Genomic DNA, 20,418 nt, shown 5'->3' with positions numbered 1-20,418 from the left:
GGTGTGGTTGGTGTAGCCACCAGTTCTCAGGCCCCTAATATGGTAGGTGAGGACCCTGCTTAATTGGCAGAGCAGGGTTAAATGTCATGAACCTGCCACTCTACCATACAGCTGATACAGCTGAAGTTGGGCTTTAGGTATATACCCTATTGTACTGTGCTAATGAGGGTCTACACTGTTGAAATGAGTCCACAGATAGCTATGGAGAGTGAAAGGCACTCAAAGTCTGTGGATCTCTTATGTATGTGCCTATGTAAAGGAGGTGTGCCTGCCCTATGTTTCCAGCGTAGAGGAGCTGGCTGATTATTTTTTCCTGTTTGTTGATTTGTTCCCCCTCCAAGGTCGGGAGAACGGCTCAGGGCATGTGATGGGTCCTACTTCCAGCCAGGGGATGTGGCAATCTCTGATGTTAGCCCAGGATCTGGTGCGGGGGGGGAGGGGGAGCATGTAAACGGGAAAAAGGTTTTCCCAAAGGGGTGTTTTTCGATCCGTGCAGTAGGTTAGACACATGTACCTATCTTTTGCCAATGGAACACCGCTTTTCACTGGTTCTGGAGGTTTGAGCCAATTCTCCACCACTTGTCTCTCTCAATGGGATAATATGTCCCAAGCACCACCGCTTGCCTCACCTCACAAAGCTGATCCGGCCTGCAGGCTGCTGGTTCCCGCCACGTCAGGTCTGGCAACTCCTTGAAGCTTCTAAACTGTCTTTCCCTTCCCTTAATGCTCAGTCCAATTCCTCAACTTTGCCTTTGATGTACAAGGCTCCTAGATTGTCATGTACCATCAATTCACTTGTTTCTTTCAGGTCTTTGTTATAAGAGGGCCATAGGAAGTGTCTCACTACTCCACCACCCTGGCACCCCCTCCTGATTTGGAATTATTTATTTTGACTTTTTTTTTTTTAATTTTCCTGAATATTCTATTGCTTTGTCTGTGTTTTCATTGATTTTGGCTATGTTTTTGTTGGTCTTGTTTGTGGTTTCTATGATTTTGTCTATTCTTTCCTTGGCCGTGTCTGTGTTTTCCTTGATACCTTTCCTAATCTTTTGGAATCTGAACTCTGTATCAGGTAGTTCCACTGCCTGTTTTTCTACCAGAAGGTGATATGATTCTTTATTTTGGTCACTTGCTGGTGCCATCCTGTCCGTCCTGTCTTTTATATGTTCATATATTATCTGCTGTCTGCAAGACATTAAGGTATTGTTTTCTTTGTGTATTGATTGTATGTTCGTTTGTTTCATCTGCTTGTTTTGTTTTGCTGTGTCAGGCCAAGTGTGCATTGTTGCTTGCTCATTTGTGGGCACAATAGCTTTCACCACCTTGTCTGGGTGAGCAGGACAGCAGCAGGCAGGGTGAGCCCTCTTTGCTGTATACTGGTTTGGCAAGGAGGCTAAGAGCAGATTGGGTGGGTACTCTCTACTTCCTGATGTTGGTCCAGCAGTGTGGGAGTGTTCACAGCCCCTCATCAGATAGATGGGAGTGTTGGACGGGGAGTGGTATGGGCTTGCTTCCCTCCATTCAGCAGCTGGTTGAGCAGTGTGAGGGGAGGGGCAGTGTGGGCCTGGTATGGTGGTGGGCCTGAACTGGGAATGCTCTAGCTTCAGTGGCACAGCAAGTGCTCGTGGGAAAGGCAGGTGGCATACGGGGCTAGGTGGAGGAAACAAAGAAAAAAAAGTAAAAAAGGGGGGGGGTAGCTGACCAGTGGGGACAGGGCAGCCCTGACGGCTGGTGGGAAGGGAGGTGGCGTATGGGGCTACATAAGAGGTAGAAAATGGTTGGCTGGTGGTTTTCTAGCTACAGCGTTGCTGCATACCCTGTGGGAAGGGGAGCAGATGGCTTATGGGGATAGATGGAAGGGTAAGAAAAAAGTAAACAAAATAGAAAAATAAATGGTGGGGCAAGGGCTGACAGGAGGAGGCAGGTGGGGGCGGATGGGACCGAGTTGGTGGTAGGCTGATAGCTCTCTACCCGTGGCAGCGTGGCATGGACCAGTGGGAAGGGGTAGAGGGGGTGTACGGAGTAGATGGAAGAGAGAAATAAAAGGAAGAAAGAGAAGAGAAAAAAATGGCATGGCAGAAGCCAGCAAATGGGGGCAGGGTAGACCCAGGCTAGCATCATGCTGGTGTCTCTCTAGCCAAGGTGGTGTGTCAGCGAGAAGTGGTAAAGGTGGGGTATAGGGTGGGTACTCTGCTTCCTGGTGGGGGCTCTGTGAAGTTGCCTTTCCGTACACCCTGTCCAGGGCCGTTGATGGCTGTGCTCCAAGAAGATGATGCTGTGCTGTGTTAGTTGGCAGGGGACCTCCACTCTGTATATGTCCCCATTGACTGTTTTCCTTCAGTTTCCTTTTCCATTCGGTATTTGATCTATTTCCTTATCTCATCATTTGATGCTTAGGGTTCCAGGGTTGATGTATTTGTTTTACTTAGTTTTTCAGGTCTTTGCTGCAGAGGAACGGCATTATGCAACTGTCTTGGGTTCCATGTTGAGTCTACTTCCCCTAGGTCATCATATTTATATGTTGTAATATAAGTAATCATTTTGCAGTAATTACATTAAAATTTACATGGAAATTATTAAACTTATTAACAAAAATCAAAATAAAGTCAGAATGGATTAAAAATACATGGCCCAACTATATGCTGCCTATAAGAAATCTACTTCAAATATAATGATTAGGGTAGGTTAAAAGTAAAAGGATAGAAAAAATATACCATGTAAACACTAATCAAATAAAACTTGGAATGGCTATATAAATATCAGATAATAGACATTTCTGAACTCAGAAGATGGGAAATTATCACAGATAAGGAGGAACATTACATAATGACAACAAAGTCAATTAACCAAGAATACACACTGATCCTAAATATGTATGCACCGGAACAACACAGCCTCAAAATAATTGAAGCAAAAATGTACAGAACTGAAAGGAGAATTGGAAAAATCCAGAATTGCAGCTGGAGACTTCAATGCTCCTTTATAAATAACAGAGCAAGCATACAAAATAACAGCAAGGATACAGAAAACCTTAACATCGTCATCAACCTACTGAATCTAATCGACATTTATAGAAAACTCAATGAAAAAAGAGCAGAATACACACTTTTTCATTGTACATCTGATATTCACCAAGATAGACAATATCCTAGATAATTTAAAAATTTTAACAAATTTAAAATAACTGAAATAACAAAACATTTTATGTGACAATGATATAACTGAATGAGAGTTTGATAACAGAAAGATAACAACAACAACAAAAATCTCCGAACACCTGGAAGCATAGTTCTAAATAACCCACGGGGGCAAAAGAGTAAGACTCAGGGGAAGTTAGAATATACATTGTATTTTCATTTTTGTTCAGTTCAAAATATTAGAATTTGCAGAATGTAGCTAAAGCAGCTGTTAGAAGAAAATTAACAGCATTAAATGCTTACCTTAGAAAAGAAAGTTTTCAAATAAAAAATCTAAGCTTCTGCCTTAAGAAACTGGTAAAAGAACAAAATAAACCAAAAGCAAGCAGTAGGAAAAAAACAAAGAGCAGAAAACGCTGAATGTGAAAAAGAAAAAACAACAGAAAAAAATCATTTAAACCAAAAACTGCCTTTTTAAAAAGACTGATAAGCTTTAAACTGATCAATAAAGAAAGAGAGACGTCACACTTAGTAATAGCAACAATGAAAGGGATACGACTATTGACCCAGAGACATTAAAAGAATACTAAGGGAAGAGGACTTGAAGCACTTACTGATGAAGATCAAATACTACAGCCTTCAATATGGATTACACCTCAACATAAAGAAGAAAAAAAGCCTCACAACTGGACCAATACGCAACATCATGATAAACGGAAAAAAGACTGAAGTTGTCAAGCGTTTCATTTTACTTGTATCCACAATCAACACCCATGGAAGCAGCAGTCAAGAAATCAAACGATGAACTGCATTGGGCAAATCTGCTGCAAAAGATCTCTTTAAAGTGTCAAAAAGCAAAGATGTCACCTTGAAGACTAATGTGAGCATGACCCAATCCATTGTGTTTTTAATCGCCTCATGCATGCAAAAGCTGGATAATGAATAAGGAAGACTGAAGAATTGTTCCTTCCATGTCCATGACCATCCAGCCAAACCACTGGCCAAACCAGGAATCAGTTTATAATCACACATGTGGCCATTTCTCCTTCCAAGCAAAGTGAACAACCAGGTGCACTGCTCGAAGTTCTGCCCACTGAGAGAATTTCCCTTCACCACCGTCCTTCAGGGAGGTCCCAAAAAGGGGCTGCAGTGCTGCAGTTGTCCACTTTCGAGTAATGCCTGCATATGGAACAGGACCAGCTATAAACCAGGCATGAGTTTTCTCTTCTTCAGTCAACTGATCATAAAGAACTCCCCATGAGGCCATAGGTGCAGACTGGAAGATGGAAGGTAATGTGACAGGAGTGGAGACCACGGGCATTTGGGCTACTTCCTCATGCAACTTACTCATACCAGGTTCTCCCTGGGTCTGACCTCCTACATACCACTTCCATTTAATGATGGAGTACTGTTGTGCATGTCCAGCTTTATGACTCTGTGGGTCAGACAACACTCAGTTTATGATGGGCAGCTCAAGCTGTATAGTGATCTGGTATTAAGCGTTCGGTCTCTACCAATGCCCAGTAACAGGCCTAAAGCTATTTCTCAGAAGTAGTTATCTGCAGAGGACGGCAGGGCTTTGCTCCCAAATCCTAAGGGTCTGCGCTGTGATTCGCCAATAGGGGCCTGCCAAAGACTCCAAACAGCATCTCTATCTGCCATTGACACTTCAAGCACCATCGGATCAGCTGATCATATGGCCCAAGTGGCAGAGCAGCTTGCAAAGCAGCCTGAACCTGTTGCAGAGCCTTTTCTTGTTCTGGGCCCCTGTCAAAACTAGCAGCTTTTCCAGTCACTTGATAAATAGGCCCGAGTAGCACACCCAAACGAGGAATATGTTGCCTCCAAAATCCAAAGAGACCCAGGAGGTGTTGGGCCACCTTTTTAGTTGTGGGAGCAGCCAGATGCAATAACTTATCCTTCACTTTAGAAGGAGTATCTCTACAAGCTCCACACCACTTGTCTTAGTCATCTACTGCTACTACAACAGAATACCACAAGTGCATGGGTTTAATGAAGAGAAGCTTATTCCCTCACAGTCCAGCAGGCTAAAGTTGGAATTCAGGGCACTGGTTCCAGGGGAAGGCTTTCTCTCTCTGTTGGCTCTGAAGGAAGGTCCCCGTCATCAGTCTTCCGTTGGTCTGGGAGCATCTCAGTGCAGGAACCTCAGGTCAAAGGACACACTCTGCTCCCAGCGCTGCTTTCCTGGTGGTAGGAGGTCCCCAAATCTCTGCTTGCTTCCCTTTCCTTTTATCTCTTGAGAGATAAAAGGTGGTATGGGCCACACCCCAGGGAAACTCCCTTTACACTGCATCAGGGAGGCACCTGAGTAATGGTGGTGTTACAATCCCACTCTAATCCTTTTAACATAAAATTACAATCACAAAATGGAGGACAACCACACAATACTGGGAATCATGGCCCAACCAAGTTGATACACACATTTTTGGGGGGACATAATTCAATCCATGACACTACTGAACCCCTAGAAATTTCACTTAGGTGAAAGGCATCTGAATTTTTGTGAGATTAATTTCCTACCCTCTAGCATGCAAATATTTTACCAGTAAGTCCAGAGTCATTGACACTTCTTCCTTACTAGGTCCAATCAGCATAATGTTATCAATGTAATAGAACAGTGAGACGTCTTCTGGAAGGGAAAGTCGATCAAGGTCCTTGCAGACTAAATTGTGACACAGGGCTGGAGAGCTGGATGTAGCTCTGAGGTAGGTAACTGGAGGTGTATTGCTGGCCTTGCCAGCTGAAGGCAAACTGCTTCTGATGGTCCTTCGAAACAGGTGTGGAGACAAGGGCATTAGCCAGATCGATAGCTGCATACCAGGTAAAAGAAGATGTATTAATTTGCTCAAGCAATGAAACTATATCTGGAACAGCAGCCGTAATTGGAGTCACCACCTGGTTAAGTTTTTGATAATCTACTGTCCTTCTCCAAGATCCATTTGTTTTTTGCACAGGCCAAAGACGTGAGTTGAATGGGGATGTAGTGGGAATCACACCTCTCCATCCTTCAAGTCCTTGATGGTGGCAGTAACCCCTGCAATCCCTCCAGGGATGCAGTATTGCTTTTGGTTTACTATTTTTCTAGGTAAGTGCAGTTCTAATGGCTTCCACTCGGCTTTTTCGACCATAATAGTCCTTACACCACTTGTGAGGGATCTAATGTGGGGGTTCTGCCAGTTACTGAGTAGATCTATTCCAATTATGCATTCTGGAACTGGGGAAATCACTACAGGAGGGGTTCGGGACCCACTGGACCTGCAGTGGGATAGACATGAGCCAAGGCTCCATTAATAACCTGACCTCCATATGCCCCTACTCTGACTGGTGGGCCACAGTGATGTTCTGGGTCTCCTGGGATTAGTGTCAGTTCAGAGCCAGTATCCAGTAATCCCCGAAAAGCCTGATTATTTCCTTTTCCCCAGTGAGCAGTCACTCTCGTAAAGGGCTGTAGATACCTTTGGGGAAGGCTGGAAGATAGATTAACACTAAAAATTTCTGGCAATGTATTGGAGTCCTTCTTTAAGGGAACCCAGCCTCCCTTTCATTCCAGGGCTTTTGAGTCTTTAAACTGACTCAAATCTGGGAACTGATTGAGGGACTGTGACTCTCTATTCTGGCAATTCGAGTTAGACTTCTGCTCACCTGACCTGGAATTCGTCTGTTTGTACGGATTAAGTAAATATCTAAAAGATTTCCTATCTATTTCACTTCACATCCCAGGGACACCATGATTAAGCAGCCAATGCCGTAAGTCCATACGAGTCAGACTATTCTGATTACTGCCTGACTCCGGTGTCCATTACTGTAACCATGCCCACCTTGTCTTTGTCAGTTGAGTGCTGCCACTTGGCCCCTACTACTATGGAGTCCAATTAGCCCCAGTGAAATTAGGTGTCTTAATTCAGTTAGGGCAGTTCCCACTGTCAAATCTGATTTACATAAAACAGCGATCACAGCAGTCTTCAATGATCCTGAAGCTCCCTTCAAATTTGTTCCTCATAGCTGTGGTAAAAGGTATATCTTTTGGGCATTCCAGATGTGGGTCTGTGGGTCTAACCCGATAAAACCACTCTAGCATGCCAATTTCCCTAAGCCTTTGGATACCTTCTCCTACAGTATACCAAGGCAGGTCTGGTACTTCAACTTGATTTAGCGTAGGCCACCTCGTAATCCATGCTTCAGCAATCCAACCAAATAAACTATTAGATCCTTTCCTAACTTCTCGAGCTGAAACACTGAATAAAGAATCTGTGCTTAGTGGGCCAATATCCATCTTTCTGTTCCTTGCACCATTATCCCACACCCTTAACAGCCATTCCCACACATATTACCCAGGTTTCTGTTTGTACCTGCTAGAAAAGTCAAGCAATTGTTTTGGAGTATAGCATATCTCCTCCTGGGTCACAGTTTGTACTTCACCTTTTGGGGCTCACTGGAACTTAAGTCTAGTTATAGGTCTAGAAGCCAGAATTGGTAGTGTGGAATTATCCTGAGAACATTCAGCATTGTGTTGTAAAGCATCTGCCTCAGGCAATACTCCAGGCAATGACTCAGGCAAGGACTCTTTAGATGCATTTGGGCTAGGGCTAATCTCATTAGATGGGAGTGGAGGGGCTAGTGATTTTTCTGGGCAGACAAACATAAAGTAATCTCTTTGGATGGGAGTGGTTCTGCTGGCAGGAGTGATTCAATGGAATTTAGGGGCTCAGTGCCTCCAGCCTCCTGATTATCTGCCCATATGTCCCTATCCCAAGTTTCAGGATCCCATTTCTTCCCAATCAATGCTCTTACTTTAACTTCAGACACCTCTTGAGGTTGGCAACTGAGCTGGCATAATTCAACCACTCTTATAGTAAGGTTCTGGGATTGGTTTTTGGCAATTTCAGCTGTTACTACAAGAAATATGGCTTTCTTTCAAAGCACAAGTGGGAGCCTTAAGGTCATTATGCAGCACCTGAGCTCTGACTCTGAAGCCCTGAGCACATCTCTTTCACCAGTTTGTCTAGCAAAAACAGGACTAACCAACCAGCTTCCTTATACTTCTCATTCTGACAAAACTATAGAAAGATATCACACATGTGTTCATCCACAGCCTTGCCTTTCACCAACACCTGATCTACTTGTGGTGATATTTTGCATATTTGTATCACCACCTCACGCCCTGCATTAGCAGTGCCCTCTTTACTGCTAGAAGCAGAGTCATCAACATCTTTAAGAGTAACCAGGCTTGAGAACCAATTTAGAAAACTCATCCTTAAAATTTTGTTTCTCTAGAACCACACTCGGTCCCAAATGTCTTAGGCGGGTTTTCTAGAGAAGAAAAACCAGTATATACAGAGAAAGAGAGATTTATATTAAGGAAACAGCTCACGTGATTGTAGAGGCTGGAACATCCCAAATCCGTGGATCAGGACAGAGGCTTTTCTTGATTCACGTAGCCACGGGGTGGCGAACCCAAGATCGGCAGGTCAGAAAGCAGGGCTCTTGCTCACAGGCTATGAAGATTGATGAATCCCAAGATTGGCAGATAAGCTCACAGCTCAAGTCCCAAGAACCAGAGGTCAGATGAACAGGAAATAGCCACAGGATCCAGGGTGAGCAAAAAAGCCAGAACGTCTGCTTATATTCAGATGTAGGCCACACCCCCAAGGAAAATCCCTTTCAACTGACTGGCTATTCACAGCAGATTCGATTATGAAGTAACCACATATAAGCACTGAGAATCATGGCTCAGCCAAGTTGACACACAATCTTAACCATCACAGAAACCCTATGGGACAGTTCTATACATAGGGGCGCTTTGAGTCATAATCAACTTGATAGCAACAGGTAGGGTACAAAATAAAACATTAAGAAAAAAAAATGGTGCTGTGGGGAAAGGGGGAGGGAGGAAACTTGACCCAACCCCTCTACCTTACGTAGTATTAATTCAAAATAGATCATATATCTAAATATAAAATGTAAAACCATAATTCTTTTAAAAGAAAATAGGATAAAATCTTCATGACCTATGATTAGGCCAAGAGCTCTCAGGTATGACTCTGAAAGCACATAAAAGAAAAAAGTTGATAAACTAGACTTCATCAAGCAAGCCCTTTTCCTCTGTGAAACACTGTTAAAGAGAATGAAAAGGCAAGCTGGAAACTAAAACATCTGCAAACCTCATAGCCAATAAAGGGCGTATATCTAGAATACAGAAAGAATTCTCAAAATTCAGTAAGAAAACAGAACACCCAATAAAATATGGGGAAAAGATTTGAACACGTCACCAAAAAAGATATACATGTAGGAAATACACACAAGAAGAAATACTCAACATTATCAGTCATTAGTGAATGTAATGTAAAACCATAATGAGATACCACTACACATCTGCTAAAATGGCTAAAAAAACAAATAAAAAACTGACTATAACAAGTGCTGGTAAGGAAGTGAAGCAACTGGAGCACTCATATATTGCTGGTGGAAATGCAAAATGATACAATCACTCTACAAAACAGTCTGGCAGTTTCTTATATAATTAAACAAACACTTTATAATCCAGGGTAAGAAATAAAAATTTACGTCCACACAAAAATGTATACACAATGTTTATAGTAGCTTTATTCATAATCACCAACAAGTGGAAACAACCCAAATGTCCTTCAACAGATGAACAGATAAACTGCGGTACATCCACAAACAATGGAATACTCCTTTGCAACAAAAAGGGATGAACTATTGATACAAACAACATGGATGAATTAAAAGCCATTATTATGCTGGAGTCCTGATGGCGCAGTGGTTCAGCATTTGGCTGCAAACCAAAAGGTCAACAGTTTGAACCCACCAGTCGCTCCTTGGAAACCCTATGGGGCAATTCTACTCTGTCCTATACAGTCACTATGAGTTGGAATTGGCTCAACAGGCAACTGGTGTTTTTTTTTTTTTTTAGCTGAGTGAAAGAAGCCAGTTTCAAAAGGTTACATCCTGTATCAATCCATTTATATGGCACTCTGTAGTAGGCAAAACTACAGAGATAGAGAACAGACCAGTGGTTGCCAAGCGTTAGGGATAGAGGAGGGTTGACTAGAAAGGATGTTTTCTGGGGTGATAGAATTGTTCTTTATCCTGCTTGTGGTGGTAGTTACTCGAAAACTATGCATGTGTTAAAACTCACCCATGAACGTATACATCAAAAAAAGTTCCATAAATTTACTGCATGTAAGTAAATACTACAAGTAAAATTTAACCTAAAGCTCAACAGTTCAAATCTACCAGCTGCTCCCTGGAAACCCTATGGGGCAGTTCTACTCTGTCCCATAGGGTCACTATGACTCAGAATTGACTCAATGGCAATGGGTTTGGTTTGGTTTGATTTAGTGAAGAAGTTAGGAAAAAAATCTTAATAAGCACTCTCATGATGAATCCCTTGCTATTTCCATTTTTTACTGAAGTAAATTACTACCAGGCAAAGACAGGTTCCAAAAACAATAAAGTATATTATAATTCAAGAAGCAGACTTTGGGCTTCTATTTCTAGAAACAGGTGTGGCGACCTGTTCAAAGAAACTCTTCTCCATACTGAATTCTCCCCCCATTTTTTTTTTTTATATCAGAGTTTATGGGAAAATAGAGGCAGAAACAAATACAGGCAATTTCCTTACCTGAAACTTTTGAGACTAGTAGTATTTTGGAAGTCAGAATTTTGGGGGTTTTTACAGAGGTGACACACCATGTTTACACATTAAAAACACCAAACCAGACCTGCAGCTGCTGAGTCGATTCCGACTCACAGTGACTCTATAGGACCGTGTAAAACTGCTCCATAGGGTTTCCAGAGAATGGCTGGTAGATTCAAACTGCCAACCTTTTGGTTAACGGCTGAGCTCTTAACCACTGTGCCACCAGGGCTCCACGTCTACATATACCACATTAATACTCCAGAAGCATCTGGGACAATAACCCACAATGAAACACATCGATATTTCTGCGACAAGTTCATAACGATTCAGGTCAAGTTTTGTTCATTTTTAAAATAACTTTTGATAGTCAAAGCTTTCTGGATTTCTGAATTGCAGATAAGGAACTGTGGACCTCTAGGAGGTCAGTGCAAATAGAGACACGTAAAAGAGCAGAACTGGGCATTCACCTGAGGAAAAAACCCCACTGGCTTCAGAAGACATCGTCTTGCACTTTCAAAGAGAGTTGCCCAAGGCTCTAACAGGGTAGAAGATTAGATTAGACTATGCATAAAGCCAGCAACCCAAAGGGAAACAACTTGGTGGGTTAATTAAGAGGAAAAAAAAAAAAGACCTCTTGGAGACGACAGTGCTCCAATGCCAAAAAGAAAAATCTCATTTGATAATTCCTGAATTCCTGACCACAAGCTTGTATTCATAGGGGTTTACGGCCTGAAAAATCCAAGACGAAAATTTTAGTTTCAAATGTCCCCAGGTATATGACAAAAGCAAATGTAAAATACACTCTAGAATAACCCAATTTAAACACAGTCCTCAAAGAAGTCTCACAAATAACAGCCCAAGAAACATATATTAACAGTCAAAACTTACTAAAATCACAAACCACTAAGAGTGTGAATCTGCAGAAAAAAAGAAATGCAGAGTCAGATCCTCAAAAATGGAGACACTGGAATTATCAAGTATATGTTTAATAAATTAAAAAAAAGATGAGATTAAAACTGGGATGAATGGATAAAGCAGTAAGAAACTATGAAAAATGAGGCCAATTTGGAAAAAAAAAATTCTAGAAACAAAAAACTCAGTAACTTTAAGATAAAAAAAAATGTGTAGCACTTAGCACAGAATTCAATAAATGTTACCTATTACGAATTTTAAAACAATAGAAAATCTTATCTGCAAACTACAATAAAATAGTAATAAAATTAAGATTAAGACATGGCTGAAATAAGCCCATCTGAATAATGGTTTGATTTCAAAATCTGTGGTAGGACACTTGACCCTTCTTCATTTGTTAATTCTGCTAAGAAATTACTCTAGGTATCCTTTCTGTTCCTTTTTCCACTCCGTTCTCCAAATCTCCCCAAATTTGCAAGTGGTTGTGGGACAAAAGAAAACTGTTCCTATCCTTTTATTCCCCATATCAAGTTCTACTTTGTGAATTAATTAAAAGATAATGAAGAAGAAGAAGAAGAAAAAAAAGGATAGAAAGAGTAAAGTCATATACTTACTTTTCATTAGTTTTCCTGATAATTCATTTAGTGGACTAGTTCTACTGGCTACTATAAGTCTGGAGGGTTCTTGGTTTTCCATGGAATCTTGATAAGTTCCTTTGGTCATTTCAAGATGGAGAGGATGGACATCTTCACATTCCTGGGAAAGCAGCAAGTGATTCTGAGTGTTGTTAGTTCTATTATTCAGTTCAATTCTTTCTGATTGAGTCATATTCAACTGGGCTGAGCTAGAATCCTCCAATCTCTTGTCAAGAGACTCGGTTACAAAAGATGTTGTGGTTTCGTGCTTTTTAGTTGGAGAGACAGGCTCAGCCAATGAGCTCTGCTTCACCGTATTCAGACTGTGTGCTCTTATACGGGACCAAGTTGTAGAGTAAAAACTTTCGGCCTCTAACCAGAATTTAACCAAATGCTCCATTCTACGAAGTTCCATGAATTGAATGAAATAAGGGAGGACAACAGTGTCATGCAAGACTTGTTCAAGGGTCTTTGAGAGACTTGATTTGGTCTCTTGAGTCTGGTAGTCCAGACAAGATCTACCTAAAAGACAGAAGCAAAAGAATTAGCAGTACAGTAACAAATAATTTAAGATTGACAGATTAGTCAGTCACCTTTATAGCAACAGTGCACCAGAGGTCTTGAATAAAGTTTACTTCCTAGCAATCTAAACGAATTGAGAACTAGAAATACTACAGATTTGGTTTTTAAACAAAGCAAGGAATGAGTTGTTCAATAATTATTTAAATAATTAAAAACTCTTTATTACCCAATTAATCCTCATCTCTCTTTTAATGGCAATTCAGATCATATAAATTCTTAAGGGGGGGAAACTATAATACTAGTCCCAAAGAAAGAAAAAAGGCCAATAGAAACGTGAGAAAAATATTCAGCCTCATTAAAAACCCGAGAAAAGCAACTTAGTACAAGATAACAGCTTGCCTGTCAAATTGGAAGATTTTTTCTTTAAATAAAACCAAGAACTGATTAAAATGACAAAGTTTATTTTACACATATTTTACCACTATACTGATTAAAATGACAAAGTTTATTTTACACATATTTTACCACTATAAAATTATTTTTAAAGAAACTTGTGCAGATTGCTAAGGCTTTGCTGTCTCTTACTGAATACTCCTCCAAAAAGGTTTAGCCAATTCACATTCTCATCACCAGTGGGTGTTGTCTGTTTCTAAGAAGAGAGAGGAATGGGGGATTATTGCTGAAGAGGTATTTAGTTTTTGTTTGGGGAGATGAAAAACTTTTGAAAGTAGATAGAGGTCATGTTGCACAACACAGTGAATGTAAAGTCACTGAACCATACACATAAAAATTGTTAAAATGACAAACTGGTAATCTGACGTTACATTCACCATCTTGTGCAACACCACCTCTATCTACTTCCAAAAGTTTTTCATCTCCCCAAACAAAGCTCAGTACCTCTTCAGCAATAATTTCTCATTCTTCTCTTCCACTATGCCCTGCTAACCACTAATAGACATATCTCCATGCATTGCCTATGCTAAATATTTAAGTGGGATTGTACAATATCTGTTCTCATGTCTGACTTATTTCACTCACCATAATGTTCTCAAGGTTTATCAGTATGTAGAATGTATGAGAACTCTATTTCGCCTTATGCCTAAATAATAATTCTATTGTATAGATACACCACATTTTGTTTATTCATTCATCTTCTCATGGACACTTACGTTGTTTCCACTTTTGGCTATAATAATTAACGCTGCAAAGAACACTGGTGTGCATGTATCTGAGTCCCTGCTTTCAAGTCTTTTGGGTATTGTTATGGATTGAATTGTACCACCCAAAAATATGTATTGAAATTTGCACTGTTCAGGGCCCTCTAAACAAATCCTGCTCGCAGTTCCAACTGTTCAAACCGGTCCAGGGAGACTAAGATTACCCACTTCTGATGCCAAACTGTGTGGTAGATAACAAATCCCATTCTACATGCCAGCTGCATCTTAAGAAATCTCAGCTTCCCTTCCCTGTTCATGTCTGACCCCAGGCGCCCATGTATCCCTTCTCTCTCATCCCCAACCATCTAGGGTCAGTGGGTACGAGCTGGAAGCTTGAGAGTCCACATGACTCCCTCTTCCTTCAGGCTGGCTGACTTCCCCTGCTCCTTTGGGTCCAATAATTTGCTGGAACAGAGCTCACAGGAGATACCATACCTGCGATAACAGCTTTAACATAGCAAAAAGGATACAAATGAAGAGATACATACGGTGAGGTCTGGGAGGGGTCACAACACTGAGATGCCATGTTCCAAAGAGAGATATGGTACCCTCCCCTGTGCATGGTCACTAGCCAGGAAGCTCCGTAAGCCTCCATCTTCCAAGGTCTTTACTGGCCTCACTCCATGTCCATGACAGATTACATCATCCTTACCCTTCCCCAAATTACCCATGTCCATTCTTATGTTGCTGGGCAGACATGCTATGGCTCAGATGAGATGCTGTGTTCACATCACCACTGCCTCTGGCTACCACCACGCTGCCCAAGACTTCTGCTCTGCCACCGGGCCTCAGTGGGCCTTGCCTTGCCAGTGACAATCTTCCTCCCCTGCAAAGGATCTTCCAACCCTCTGCCACTGGGCTCTTCTAAGCCTCTGGTACTGGCTCCTGCCATGCTACCCAGGCCCCTGCTGCCCATGGATGGGGGAGGTGTGCAACCCGTGTGGGGCTCGCTCAGAACTCTCTTGCCCTACACGAGCAGGTGTTACAGATCTTTTAGCTCCACCAGCAACCCTTCTGCCCAAAGGCGCTCAGCTCTCGCTCCATGGGGTGGCAAGCCCACCTTAGCCATCTTCTGCCGTCTCTTGCCATCATCAGTGTTTGCTCTTTCTTCTGGGTCTGAGAGGTTCTCAGCACCGGGACCGAGGTTCTTGGTCCAAAGGATGTGCTCTTCTTCTTGTCTTGTGAACCTCTGTGGGGTTAATCCTTGTATCAGCAAACCCTATGTCAATTTCAAGGAAGGGCCCTCCTACCAGGACCACAGACTGACTAATCCTGTTGCCCTTGGTAGACCATAAATCACTCAATCTGCATTGTCCCATCCAATCATTTTGTGGGAGTTAAAAGACCATGGCTGGAAAGGCCATATAAAGCAATTCATTGCACCGCACGCCAACTTGTGCTATTTCTGTTACGACGACACTAGGTATCTAAGACAAGTATATACCTAAGAATAGAAGTGCTGGGTCATATGGTTATTCTCATAGCTATGAGTCAGAGCTGACTTGACAGCAACGGGTTCGGGGTTTTTTTTAATGGTTATTCTATTTTAAGTTTTCGAGGAACTGCCAAACTTTCCGACAGCGGCTGCACAATTTTACATTCTCACCAGCAATGCAAAAAAATTCAAATTTCTCCACATCCTCGTTAACATGTTATTTTCCACTTTTCTGATAATAGCCAGATTAATGATGTGAAGTTTTATCCCATTATGGTTCTGATTTGCATTTCCCCAATGACTAATGACCTGAACATCTTTTCATGTACTTACTAAACCAAACATTGCCGTCAAGTTGATTCTGACTTATAGCGACCATACAGGACAGAGGAGAACTGCCCTGTAGGGTTTCCAAGGAGCAGTTGGTGGATATGAACTGTCTACCTTTTGGTTAGTAGCCAAGCACTTAACCACTGTGCCACCCAGGCTCTGTGTACTTATTAGCCATATGTATATCTTCTTTTGAGAAATGTCTATTCACATCCTTTGTCCGTAATTGAGTTGCTTCTTAGATGTTGTGTTGTAGGAGTTCTTAATGTATTTGGGATAGTAAACCCTTTTCAGATAAATGGTAACTAAATATTTTCTTCCATTATATATGCTGTCTCTTCATTTTCTTGATAAACTCCTATGATGGCACATAAATTTTTAAATTTGATTAAGTCCAATTTATCTATTTTGTCTTCAGCTACTCGTGCTTTTGGTGTTATATCTAAGGATCCATTGTCAAAAATCAGGTCCTGAAGCTTTATCCCTACGTTTTCTTCAAAGAGTTTTATGGTTCCAGTTCTTATATTTAGGTCATCAATTCATGTTAATTTTCACTCATGGTGTGAGGTATGAGTCTAAACTCATTCTTTTGCATGTGGAGATTTAGTTGTCCTAAGCCATTTACAGTCGTGTGCTGCATAATGTCTGCTTGAGCAACATCCAACTGCACATATGTCCACGGTCCCAGAACGTTATAAGAGAGCTCAGAAATCCCAATCAGAGAACAGGACATAGTAGACGTTAACACTTAAGGAACACTTTGAAACCACACAACGTTTTTGTGAGCATCACAAAGTAATCTGTACATTCGTTATTATAAACCATTCTATGTATTTAACTCAAATTGTTAACAGGCTTTATGTCAGTCTGTTCTCAAGGGTACAAGCTGTCCGTAAGTCAGGCATTTCTAACTCGAGGACTGCCTGTATATACTATGGTGTTTGCAAAATGTCCAAATAGCATAACAGTCTATTTCACAGAACGTATCATGGATGTTAAGCAACACATGACTATTGAGGAGACTATTCTTTCCCCATTAAACTTGGCACCCTTGTTAAGGTGACAGCTGGTTGTATATGTGAAGGTTTATTTCTGGACTCTAAATTACATCCCATTGGTCTTTATGTCTACCCTTATATCTGTTCCACAATGTTTTGATTACTGTAGCTGTATACTATATTTTGAAATTGGGAAGTTAAGTCCTTCTAATTTGTTCTTTTTCAAGGCTGCTATTTAGGGCTGCTTGCAATTCCATAAGATTTTGAGGATCAGCTTTTCCATTTCTGAAAAAAAGCTATTGGAATATTGATAGGAATTGCACTGAATCTGTAGATCACTTCGGGTAGTATTGACAGCTTACCAATATTAAGTCTTCCAATCCATGAACTGAGGATGTCTTTCCATTTATTTTGGTCTTCTTTTATTTCTTTCAGTACTGTTTTATACTTTTTCAGTGTACAACTCTGTCACCTTCCTGATTAAATTTATTTCTAGGTATTTTATTCTTTTAGATGCTATTGTAAATGGAACTGTTTTCTTAATTTCTCTTTCCGTTTGCTCACTGCTGGTGTATAGAAACACAAATTAATTTTGAAGCCCTGTGATACTGCTAAATTCATATATTACTCTAATAGCTTCCTTGTGGATTATTTGGAACTCTGTATGCAAAATCATGTTATATGCAAATGTAGTTTTAATTCCTCCTTTCTAACTTGGATGCCTTTTATTTCTTTTTCTTACCTAATTGCTCTGGCTAGAACTTCCAGTACCATTTTAATAGCAGTAGAGAAAGCAAGCATCCTTGTCTTGTTCCTGATCTTAGGGTAAAAGCTTGCAGTTTTTCACCACAGAATATGATGTTAGGCATGGGGATTCTCATAAATGCCCTTCATCATACTGAGGAATTTCCCTTCTAATGCTATTTTCCTGAATGTTTTTATCACGAAAGGGTGCTCTCTCTATATCAATTGAGATGGTCATTTCAACAATGTGATGTATCACATAACTGATTTTCTTATGTTGAACTATCTTTGAATTTCTGGGATAAATTCCACTTGCTTATAATGTACAGACAGTCCCCGGGTTATGAATAGGTTACGTTCCTAAGTCCGTCTTTAAGCTGAACTTGTACTTAATCCAGAACAGGTATGGTTCCTATCTAAAATCAGTCAAATATGTGTCTTAGTATACAGTATATGCTGTATCCTTATACGCATTAAAAAAAAACTTCCAGATACATCTTTAACACAGTAATACAGTAATAATAATGTTTTGATGTGCGTCATAATGTAGCGCCAGTTTGTTATTATGAACTATTGTATGTACTTTGAATTTTTAATGTAAGGCTTTACAGGGGTTGGGTCTTAACTAAGGGTTATATGTAAATCAGATGTTGGTAACCTGGGGGCTGCCTGTATAAGTCTTCTAATATGCTGTTGGATTCACTTTGCTGGTTCTTGTTGAGGATTTTTGTACTCATATTCATAGGGAGTATTGGTCTAAAGTTTTCTTTTCTCATGGTATCTTTATCTGGCTTTGGTATCAGGGTAATGTTGGCGCTATAAAATGAATTAGTGAATATTATCTTCTATGTTTCTAAGAATTCAAGAAGAATTGGTCCAAATTCTTCTTTAAATCTTTGGTATAATTCCTCAGTGAAGCTGTCTGGTCCTAGACTCTTCTTTGCTGGGAGGTTTTCAATTACTGACTTGATTTCTTCATTTGTTATGAGTCTACTGAGATTTTCTTTCTTTTTTAGTCAATTTAGGTAGTTTGTGTTTGTAGAAATTCATCCATTTCATCTAGGTTATCTAATTTGTTGCTGTACAATTGTTCATGGTATTCTCTTATAATCCTTTTTCATTTTTGCAGGGTTGATAGCTATGTCTCCACTTTCATTTCTGATTTTCGTGATTTGTGTCTTCTTTTTGTTTTTTCCCTTGTCAGTCTAGCTAAAGGTTTGTCAATTTTATCTTTTCAAAGAAAGTTTTAGTTTCAACGAGTCTCTCCATTGTTTGTAGATATTCTATTTCATTTGTTTCGGCTCTAATCTTTATTTCTTTCTGTCATGGACTGAATTATGTCCCCCAAAAATGTGTATCAACTCAGCTAGTTCATGATTCCCAGTACTGTAGTGACTGTCCACCATTTTGTCATCTGATATGACTTTCCTATGTGTTGTAAATCCTACCTCTATGAGGTTAATGAGGTAAGATTAGTGGCAGTTATGCTAATGAGGCGGGACTCAACCTACAAGATTAGATTGTCTTAAGTCAATCTCTTGTGAGATACGAAAGAGAGACAAGGAGACCTCATACCACCAACAAAGCAAGCTGGGAGCAGAGTACATACTTTGGACCGGGGGTCCCTGTGTTTGAGAAGCTCCTAGATCAGTAGAAGATTGATGACAAGGACCTTCCTCCAGATCCAACAGAGAGAGAAGGTCTTCCCCTGGAGCTGACGCCCTGAAATTGGACTTCTGGCCTACCAGTCTGTGAGAGAATAAACTTCTGTTTTTGAAGGCATCCACTTGTGGTATTTTGTGATAGCAGCTTTAGATAACTAAGACACCATCCTTCTGATAGCTTTGAGCTTCATTTGCTCTTTGTTTTCTCAAGGTGTAAAGTTAATTGATTTGAGATCTTCTTTTTTTACCATAGGTATTTACAGATATAAATTTTTCTCTGTGGATTGATTTTGCTGCATTACTTAAGTTTTACTATGCTGTACTTTCATTGCTAAGTTATTTTTTCAATTCTGCTGCTTTTTACTTCAACCCACTGTTTGTTTAATAGTGTGCTGTCAATTTTCACATATTTTTGAAATTTCCGGTTTTCCTTGTTATTGATTTGTAGTTTCATTCCTTTGTACAGGTCAGAGAAGATACTTTGTATGAGTTCATTTTTTTTAAATTGAGACTTGTTTTCTGACCTAACAACTACCTGGTCTATCCTGAAGAATGATGTCTGTGCACTAAAAAAGAAGGTGCATTCTGCTATTATTGCAGAACGTTATACACGCCTGTTAAATCTACTTAGTTTATACTGTTGTTCAAGTCCTCTCTTTCCTTTCTAATCTTGTCAAGATGGTCAATCCATAATTGAAAGTGGTATAATGAAATCTCCAACTATTATTGCAGCACTATTGATTTTTCTCCTTAATTCTCAATATTTTGGGGATTTTGCCTCATACATTTTGGGTCTCTGTTGTTAGTTGTATGTATTTATAATTGTTCTATCTTCTTGATAAGCTGACGCTTTTATCATTATATAATCTCCTTCTTTGTTTCTTGAAAGAGTTTTTAACTTAAAGCCTATTTTAGCTGACATTAATGTGGCCCCCTCAACTCTCTTTTGCTTACTATTTGCATGGAATATTTTCTCCAAACTTTCTCTTTCAACCTATGTCTCTTTGCATCTAAAGTGGGTCTCTTGTAGACAGCATATAGTTGGATCATGTTTGCTTATCCATTCTCCAATCTCTAACTTCTGATTGTGGCCTTTAATCCATTTCCATTTAAAGTAATTACTGCTACGGAAGGATTTAT

At 40.3% G+C, this 20,418-nt stretch overlaps 1 protein-coding gene across 3 annotated transcripts in view; it reads right to left on the bottom strand.

The window, feature by feature from the left end:
- Positions 1-20,418, bottom strand: part of AKAP10 (A-kinase anchoring protein 10) — a 192,612-nt gene that overhangs the window by 121,073 nt on the left and 51,121 nt on the right. For all 3 annotated transcript variants that reach the window (XM_064279345.1, XM_010600246.3, XM_064279346.1), the window contains one exon: positions 12,348-12,890. In XM_064279345.1, the coding sequence (XP_064135415.1) occupies positions 12,348-12,890 (543 nt within the window). The remainder of the gene's footprint in view (positions 1-12,347; positions 12,891-20,418) is intronic.

Source organism: Loxodonta africana, chromosome 2 (genome assembly GCF_030014295.1).
Source record: "Loxodonta africana isolate mLoxAfr1 chromosome 2, mLoxAfr1.hap2, whole genome shotgun sequence".
Classification (NCBI taxonomy): domain Eukaryota; kingdom Metazoa; phylum Chordata; class Mammalia; order Proboscidea; family Elephantidae; genus Loxodonta; species Loxodonta africana.
This window is presented reverse-complemented; position numbering and strand designations above follow the sequence as displayed.